This window comes from Arachis hypogaea, chromosome 15, assembly GCF_003086295.3.
Source record: "Arachis hypogaea cultivar Tifrunner chromosome 15, arahy.Tifrunner.gnm2.J5K5, whole genome shotgun sequence".
Lineage (NCBI taxonomy): Eukaryota > Viridiplantae > Streptophyta > Magnoliopsida > Fabales > Fabaceae > Arachis > Arachis hypogaea.
Window position 1 is genome coordinate 26,247,489 of NC_092050.1, and position 9,722 is coordinate 26,257,210.

Here is a 9,722-nt window from a genome sequence, read left to right on the forward strand (position 1 = left end):
AAGATATGGTTAATTCTCATATGTTATCATGTGTTTAAAAATGTTGATATGACATCATTAAAAAAAAAAATAACTAAAATTTATTGTATAGAAATATTGACAATTTCACATCAACTTTTATAAAATATAAATAGATAAATATATAGATGGCTACATAACTAGTTACCGCTGTATGTACACGAATGATGTTATTTACTAACAACAATATTAATTTAAAAAATGTATTATCTAATGAAAATAATTTTTAAGAATTAATTTGTTAATTAATTTTTTTAAAATTTAAGACAAAAAAATAGTCAGAACTTGTCTTATTTAACATTAATTAATTGTTGTAATAATTAATAAATGCTAAATAAAATAAATTATGACTATTTTTGGCTGATTTTTTTTTGTTACCAAACATTTCCAAAAGTTTAAAGTGTTTGACTAAAAATATTTTTAAAATTGATTAAATTTATTACTCCATTAATAAATATAAAGAGTCATTTAATATCATTAAATGCCAATTAAATGCACATACTCTCTTTCTTTGAGTTTTTTATTTAAATTAAATAAATATTATATTTACTAAAATATATAATTACAGATAATTTAAGATATTAAATACAAATTATACATTTTGGATATTGTGCCAAAAAAATTATTAAAACATAAATCGGATACACAGTATTCGGAATATGGTAAATTAAAAGAAAATTCAGGATATAAGTATAATGGATTTAATATTAGTGTATCCGACATACGTGTATAATTGTAATGATTTAATCATTTAAACATAATATTTACGTATTTATAATCTTGTACTTATATGGTTAATTAAACATTTAATTTGAAAAAAATTAATGACTTAAATTTTTTAAATTAAAAAAATTAACAATTTAAAATTTTAAAATTATTCAATACATGTACATAATCTCTTAATACGTTGATATTATATTTTAGATAATATTGTATTTGATTTTTATTTTTTAAGTTCACTCAATTTTATTCAAATAATTTAAAATTTTAAAATTATAAAATTTTAAACTCAAAATTTAAATAAATATAATTTAAATTAATTAATAATTTAATTCAATCCAATAAAAATAAATATACTCATATTATAGTGTTCGTAATATATGATGTTAGTATATTTACACACCCTAAATACTAGTACAAGCAATAACACGAGTATAATCTAATTATTGCTTTATTAAATTCATTATGATGTAACCTATTTTGTTCAACAAATTTATTATGATAGAAAAATATTATTAAATTATAATAGATCTGTTATATTTGTTCTTTTTAATCTATGCCAATAAATTATAGTTCAAATAGCATAGTCTTCTCATATTCAATTAAAAAGTTACGGATTTAAATCTCCTATCTTTGGTAAAAAAAAAAAAAAAACCTATATTTATCAACATATCACCAAATGTAGATATCTGGCGGATACTCAATAATTTTGTTGTGCGTGCTATATAATGGTAAGTAACACAAGAGGAAGAAAATTTATTATAGATATCTAATAAAAGCAGATGATATTTTTTTATTATAGAAGGTATTATTTTAATAAAAAATATTATTCATATACTAAAATCAGTTATTAATGTATTTGTATATATATAATTTAATTTATTTTTGATATATATTTTATATTGATAACAGACTTTATTAATTAATATTAATGTACACATAATATAATCGGTATTTTAATAAATATCAATTAATCGGTAATTTTTTTTCTATTTGATAGTGTTATTTTTATTTGTTTGGTATAAATATTGCCTACGTGATGATGACGGTGTAAAATTAATTAGAAATTAGTAGTCATTTTTATATAAAATTTTTATATAGCTATTCAATTATATATTTTAAAAAATATCATTAAAAGCTTTTGAAATATTTTGCTTATCAAAACAAATTATAATATTTGACGGTAAAAGTTATTTTGATTTTTTGTTTTTTCATATTCCTAAATCACTAAATAATTTTCTATTGATATTATGAATTTACTAATTTAGGAGATACAAAAAATATTTGGATAGTTTATCCTTTGAGGTAATAAAGTAATAATAACGAAGGACTTGTGCTGGAATTATACTAGGTCCTTTCTGACAAGAAAAGTCCAGCAAGAAAACTAGTGCAAAAGAAAAATGAGAGACCCATCTTGTAGGGTCTAAGGTGCCACTCTCATCACATGGCATCTTCCATAAAAACAACATACATATTAGTCTTGTCCATGCTGCATTCAATCATTCATACCATCACAAAAATTAAGCATTGATCCACCTATGGTTTGTACACTTGTCTTCATTTCATTTGTCACACAAATTTGATTAGTAATATTATTTGATCACTAACTCCTTAGTATATTAGACCCAAGTGAGTTTATATTATAAGGTTTCAAAGATTCAGACAATTCACTTTGGGAGTTTGGAGAGAAATGGAAGTTGGTGGGGTTGAAGAGAGCAATGCGAGATTGCTGGAAAGTGGAAGCAATGAAGGGAGTAGTATTGAGTCAAGGTGGGTTGATGGCAGTGAAGTGGATACTATGGAGGTTCCTGCATGGTCAAATGAGGGTAGAGAAGGGTATGGATCAGTGAGGAGGAGGCTTTTGAAGGGTCCCAAGAGATTGAATTCTTTGGATGTTGAAGTCATGGCCATCGCTAAGAGTCAAGATCAACACTCCAAGGTGATTTTGTCATTTTTATGTTTCATGCATGTTTGTTCGTTCTGCATTTTGGGGCTCAAGTTGATCCTTCAAGGATTCAATGAAATCAGTTTTGTTCTTCAATGGTCAATTTCTCGTTAATTGCAGTTACTTGGTACAACACTTCTCTAATGAGCTTGGTATTCATAAGAACTTGAAGCCACCATTTCAATATCATTGATTTTGTTGCTTGTATCCGCCGTCCAACAATTTGAACATTTAATAATTCAAGTGATGCATAATTTCAAATAAACCTCTCAAGTATACAGTTGAAGACATAAATGTATTTTAATGTAAATCAGGATGCTTCACTTTGGCCCACTCTTGCATTAGCATTTCAGACTCTTGGCGTGGTATATGGGGACATGGGAACAAGTCCTCTCTATGTTTTTGCAGATGTCTTTAGCAAGGTTCCGATCGAGTCGGACGTTGATGTCTTGGGGGCCTTATCACTAGTAATGTACACAATAGCTCTTATTCCATTGGCAAAGTATGTTTTTGTTGTTCTCAAAGCAAATGACAATGGAGAAGGTAACAGATTTACTTCCCTCTAACCATTGTTGTAGCTAAATTCCACATTTATTATCATTGAATGGTTCAACTGTAGGAGGAACGTTTGCGCTATACTCCTTGATCTGCAGATATGCAAATGTGAATATGCTTCCGAATCGTCAACCAGCCGATGAACATATCTCTAGTTTTAGGCTCAAACTCCCCACTCCAGAAATGAAAAGGGCTTTAAACATAAAGGAGACTTTGGAGAAGAGCTCATCTTTGAAAACCTTTTTGTTATTGTTGGTTCTGCTGGGAACTTCCATGATTATTGGAGATGGTATTCTAACCCCAGCAATATCAGGTACATAATAAACAACTTTTTGACAAGCACAGAGAAGAGTTATGGTGACATATTCTACTCTTTCAAAGATGAATGCTCAATGTTCATATGTTCATCAGCACATATATAACATTCCTGTATGTTGAATTTCTACTTTTAATTTTTTTTTTTTTTTTTTTTTGAGCTGTATCATCTGATTGCTACTTTTTGTATTAAATTTGATGTATGCATTTGATCAAAAGTAATTCGCCATATTTCCTTGGAGTTTTAATTTAATGTTTATCTTATTCCAAAGTTGAAGTAAGATGTTGTGAAGAAAATATGGTTTGTTTTGCAGCTTAATTTTAACCATGATACTTCTTTATTTGTTGCAGTGATGTCTGCCATAAGTGGGCTGCAAGGTGAAATACATGGATTTGGTACAAGTGGGTACATTTTCCTTTTCTTTCTAATAATTTGATTTTTTTTTTTTTTGAAAGAAAGATAGAAGTGAACATACATATAGTTAAAGTTAAGAGGAAAAAGGGTCAACAAAAATTAGGGGTTGGAAGTTTGTGAAGAAATTCCAATTTGTATTTTATTTAGCTTTAATTACTCTGTTAATCTTTATAATCTCACTCTAATTTTAATTGGATTCTTATAGTTGAAAAATTTGTAATTAGATTTCCATATTAGATGAAAATTTATAATTAAATCCTTACTAGTTTTATTTTTGAGCAATGCTAGGGGACCAGCAACATTTGTGATTGGTAGTTATCAACTAGCCATCAATGATGATTTGATGGTGTGAGATTGGTGTAAAATTTCATCCAATGGCTCACCTTTCTCTGCTGGTTACATGCTGGCCAAAATGCAATAAAATTGCTTGCCCCCTAGACTTTTCTTTTATTTTTTCCAAAAGAAAAAAAAATCGTAATAATCCGAGATTATTTACTTTTAGGATATTCCATAATTTATTTTACGTCAAATACAAAAATGAAAAAATGAACATTCCAATAATATTTTGTATTTTTTAAATAAAAAAAATTTTGAGGGACCTAATTGAATTTTTTTTCCTAATATAGAAATTCTATTACAAACTTTTAAACTATAAAAACTTAATTGAAAAATTGGTAAAATTTTAAGAATGGACAAAATAATTAATCATTTTATTTATTATAACGAAAATGTTTGGTAACCAAAGAAAATTAGCCAAAAACAGGCATAACTTGTTTTATTTAACATTCATTAATTGTTGCAACAATTAATGAATGCTAAATAAGGCACAAAGCATCAATAGTTACATGTTACTTTGGATGGAAATTCTTGTGGTTGGTGCATCCTACCATGAGCAGGGTGCACTTTGGCTAAAAGTAGAACAAGCATGGTCTTTCTGAAAAATGGCTAGTCAACATCTCTTCTCGTACGTTGGATTTTAGAAAGAGGAGTCAAATTTTGCAGCCTTGAACTGTTTATAGAAATGGAGGCATTATATGGATCAAAGGTTAATCATTTTGACTTTGGATGTTTCTACTTTCTAAACTTGCAGATTCAGTGGTTCTTGTTTCAATAGTAGTCCTGGTAGCTTTGTTCAGCATACAGCGGTTCGGAACTAGCAAAGTTGGCTTCATGTTTGCACCTATACTTGCTTTATGGTTCTTTTGTCTTGGTTCTATTGGAATCTATAATATAGTTAAGCATGATATTATGGTTCTGAGAGCAATTAATCCGGCTTTTATTTTTTACTTCTTTAAGAAGAATGGCAAAAAGGCATGGTCAGCTCTTGGTGGTTGTGTTCTTTGTATTACAGGTAATATTTTTATTGCTTCAAACCTTTAACAATGTAGTTGATTGGCATAATTTTTTTATGGTGACTACTCACATAAAGTTGTCTTCATATGAAGATGATAGTTGAGAACTGTTGGATGGTTTGATATAATTGACTAAATTGTTAACTAAGGGTTCTTATCTATCATTTTCACGTGAAAGCAATTTCGTGCGTGCAGTCACCTTTTTTGACATAGTTAATTGGCTATAAAGATGGGAATTCCCTTTCTTATCACAAGAATATGGTATTTCCTTATTGATTCATCTCATTAGTCTGCATGCTATATTGTACATCTTCTCTATTTGTATAGATCACTATTGAGTTTCAGAATTGTGTTCCAGAAATGAGATAACAGGTTTATGCAGTTAAAACAATGCAAAGTTGGTAGAATATGTTAATGATTTTGTGTCACATCTAATTGAATTTGTGGTTTCTAAACATTGATGAAGATTTTGTTCTTTGCAGACTTATTCAATGTTGAATTAGTATTTATTTTGTCTCTTAAATAACTAATTCAGTGACTTACATATGTTGCTTGCAGGCGCAGAAGCAATGTTTGCCGATCTTGGTCATTTTTCGGTACCAGCGATACAGGTATGTGAAAGTGAAACCTTTTGAAGAGTAAACCAAAGAGTTTTCTTAATTAAAACTCTATAAGCATTTGAATTTTTCTTTAAGTTTCTCATACAATTTTCTATGCAGATTGCCTTTACTTGTGTGGTATTTCCATGTCTCCTCCTTGCTTATATGGGCCAAGCTGCTTTTTTGCTGAAGAACCCTACATCATATGCAAGAGTATTCTATGACTCTGTTCCAGGTAATATTTTCTAACACAGTGCTAATTGCGTCTACTTATGAGACATTTGTTCAACATACTTTCCATTCCTTAGTGGTGGTCGCCCTCGAGTTTGCAGTACATTTATAAATCATGATAGGTGTACACTAAAATCAGCCACTAATATAATATAAAATACATATTAGAATACATTAAAAATGAGTTAAGTAATACATGTACTTATACACAAATACATTGGTGGCTAAATTAGAACGACCATCATTAGGGAACGGAGGGAGTAGTAATCAAATTGGTACATTATGTTTGCATTTTCCATGTGACATAGGAAGTCTTTTCTGGCCAGTGTTTGTGATAGCCACACTTGCAGCTATGATAGCTAGCCAAGCAATGATATCGGCTACATTTTCATGCGTAAAGCAATCTATGGCTTTGGGGTGCTTTCCTCGGCTCAAGATAATTCACACCTCGAGAAAGTTCATGGGTCAAATTTACATCCCTGTAATTAACTGGTTTCTGATGGTCATGTGCATAGTTGTTGTCTCTATCTTCCAAAGCACTACTGATATTGCAAATGCTTATGGTAAAGTTCTCTTCATCTCATCCTCTAGGACTATTCATTTCTCTTTCTCTTTTATGGTTTTAGAGTGACAATTTGACAATTGGTCTTGGATTTACCCCTGCCTCTCTTATCTGTGTTTGATTCTATTCATGATCGCAACAGCAATGTTTGGAAATAACTGCATTAATCAAACAAGGTGATATTGGTTAACTTGTAACATTTTTTCTCCAAATCTTATTGCAAACTTATGCAGGCATTGCTGAAGTTGGTGTCATGATAGTTAGCACAACCTTGGTGACACTAGTAATGCTTCTAATTTGGCAAACTAACTTGTTTTGGGCATTTTGTTTCCCAATTGCATTTGGATCGGTGGAGCTCATTTACATGTCGTCCGTCCTATCGAAAATCTTCGAGGGCGGCTGGCTTCCACTCGCCTTCGCCACCTTTTTCCTCTCCGTGATGTACACTTGGAACTACGGGAGCGTGTTGAAGTATAGAAGTGAAGTCCAGGAGAAAATTTCCTTAGACTTGATGCTTGAACTTGGATCAAATCTTGGAACGGTAAGAGTTCCGGGAATTGGATTGCTATATAATGAGCTTGTCCAAGGCATTCCTTCAGTTTTTTTACAGTTCTTGCTGAGTCTTCCGGCCCTTCACTCGACCATAGTTTTCGTCTGCATTAAACATGTTCCTATCCCGGTTGTACCTCAAGAGGAAAGGTTTCTATTCCGAAGAGTTTGTCCGAAAGATTACCATATGTTTCGCTGCGTCGCGAGGTATGGCTATAAAGATGTAAGGAAGGAGGATCACCATGCATTCGAGCAACTTCTCATCGAAAGTCTGGAGAAATTCTTGAGAAAAGAGGCTCAAGAAACTACCATGGAAAGCAGTAACTTAACTGAGGAGGACATGGACAATGCATTGGTGAAATCCAAGGATTCTGATAACAATAATGTAGCTGAGGAGCTAAGGATTCCATTGATGCATGGCCAGAATAGTTCCGAAGAAACTGGAACTTCAATCACCGAGGAAGCCCCGACAAGTTACATGTCATTAGATGAAGATGATGGTATTGAATATGAGCTTTCGGCACTTAGAGAAGCAACTGCATCAGGGTGCACGTATCTTCTTGGACATGGTGATGTGAGGGCCAAGAAGAACTCCTTGTTCTTCAAGAAATTGGTGATTAATTACTTCTATGCATTCCTTAGAAACAATTGCAGAGGAGGCACTGCAAATATGAGAGTGCCTCATACAAATATCATTCAAGTTGGGATGACATATATGGTCTAATTACTTATTTATCATACTTTACTTATGCAACCTCAATTTGGTTATCAATGATTGGTAACAATGACATTCACATTTGTATATGTGTAATTTATCCTAAGAACTCATATCATATTTGCATATTAGTGGAGAAAATTTTTTGGTGACTAAAAAAAAGGAAAATATTAGGGGTTTAATACTTTTTATCGATATTATTTAGAAAAAGTATAGGCAAACAATAAAAATATTAAACAATGTGAATAATGGATATATCGGATGTTCAATTCACTAGGCGGATGGTTATTCTAATATTAAAATTTAGGTGAATATTTTGGAGTGTAGTGTGTTTTACTTGAATTTAGGCAATTTTAGGGCCTGTTGTTCATGTTGTTCAAGAAAGTTATTGATTACCTAGCATAACCATATTATTTAATACTTAGTTAATGCTTTATCTTTATATTATTGTAATTTAAGATTTAAAGTTTATAATTTAAAATTGGGTAAAGTACTAAATTGGTCTTCTACATTTGGGTGTAATCCTGTTTTGATCCTTAAGGTTTAAAGTGTCCTATTTGAATCCAAAAAAATTTCATTTAGCTTTAATTTAGTCTCACCGTGAGCTCAAAGTTAAATAATTAACGAAATGTCCTACATAACAGTAGTACAAGAACATGGTCGATAATTTAGAGAATAAGTACAAGCATCAATATATTTATTTATTATTTTTCTTATAATTTAAATGAAATATTTTCTATAAAACTAAGAAAAATGATAAATACATGTATTGATGCATCTACGGTTGATTTTGTACCTCTAGAGCTTGTACTTATTCTCCAAATTATCAACCTTGTTCTTATACTACTGTCATGTAAGATATTTTATTAATTATGTAACTTTAATTTCACAGTGGACTACATTGATGCTAAATAAATTTTTTTTGAATTTAAATAGGATACTTTAAACTTTAAAGACCAAAACAGAATTACGTCCAAAGATAAAGGACCAATTTAATATTTTATCCTTTAAAATTTAGTACTTAATTTAGTATTGACGAAAAATAATAAATTTGTTGATTTTATTAGATCTGAAATATTTTATTTTATTCTATTTTATTTGCACCAAATATTTTATGTTTAATAGAATCTGATGTGCTTTTTATTGAGTTAGGAGAATCTGATGTGCTTAGTCATTACTCATTGGTCAACCGGCAACCGGAAGACTACTCAGTCCCCAACAGCTTTCTGTTTATGGGCCAAATGTGTGTTGATCCATTTATTTTATAATTTGACTATAAAGCCCACAGTTTAAAAGGCCACTTTCAAACAAAAATGACAACTACTCTTCAATTAGGGTTTAGTAGAGAGAGCAATAGATGCTCAGTCAAAAAAGAAATGGAGACAGGGCTTATATGGGATTAAAAAGAAGTTAAGCATGAAGGGTTTTGTTTTGGATAAACCTCACCAAATATTATTAGTATCCTTTTCAAAAGATGAAAGATATATTATCCTAGCCCGTTTAATTTGTATCTAGTTTTTTTTCTTTTGGGCTTTAACCAGTTTCAATACGAATTACCAAATCAAGATCTTTGTAAATTTTGTTCCAAAAATAAAAATTTCCTCGTAATTGAATTTGAGTGGTGTACCTCAAAATAAAGGTCTTTTTATCTTGTTCACCAACAAAAAAAAAAAAAGTATTTTTAGCCCCTTTTTCCCTTTTTTTTTTGAGATTCTAAGAATTAGAATAAGTAAGCTGGTTCAATCG

At 30.3% G+C, this 9,722-nt stretch overlaps 1 protein-coding gene across 2 annotated transcripts; it reads left to right on the top strand.

The window, feature by feature from the left end:
• Positions 1-2,224: 2,224 nt before the first annotated feature.
• LOC112750032 (putative potassium transporter 12) lies at positions 2,225-8,149 on the top strand. Of its 2 annotated transcripts, none has more exons than XM_025798529.3 (9): positions 2,225-2,677; positions 2,998-3,226; positions 3,303-3,551; positions 3,905-3,955; positions 5,059-5,319; positions 5,879-5,931; positions 6,040-6,154; positions 6,459-6,713; positions 6,946-8,149. In XM_025798529.3, the coding sequence occupies exons 1-9, from the start codon at positions 2,429-2,431 to the stop codon at positions 7,983-7,985; spliced, it is 2,502 nt and encodes an 833-aa protein (XP_025654314.1). In that variant the 5' UTR covers positions 2,225-2,428; the 3' UTR covers positions 7,986-8,149. The 2 variants fall into 2 exon arrangements, with proteins under 2 accessions (XP_025654314.1, XP_072075011.1); XM_072218910.1 differs by having other exon boundaries at positions 2,387-2,677; positions 2,804-3,226.
• Positions 8,150-9,722: the final 1,573 nt, after the last annotated feature.

Bases quoted from the DNA above. Each gene is read 5' to 3' on its own strand.
- LOC112750032 (XM_025798529.3), top strand. From the start codon at position 2,429: ATGGAAGTTGGTGGGGTTGAAGAGAGCAATGCGAGATTGCTGGAAAGT. The intron at 2,678-2,997 runs GTGATTTTGTCA...AATGTAAATCAG, and splicing joins GTCAAGATCAACACTCCAAG to GATGCTTCACTTTGGCCCAC. The intron at 6,714-6,945 runs GTAAAGTTCTCT...AAACTTATGCAG, and splicing joins TGATATTGCAAATGCTTATG to GCATTGCTGAAGTTGGTGTC.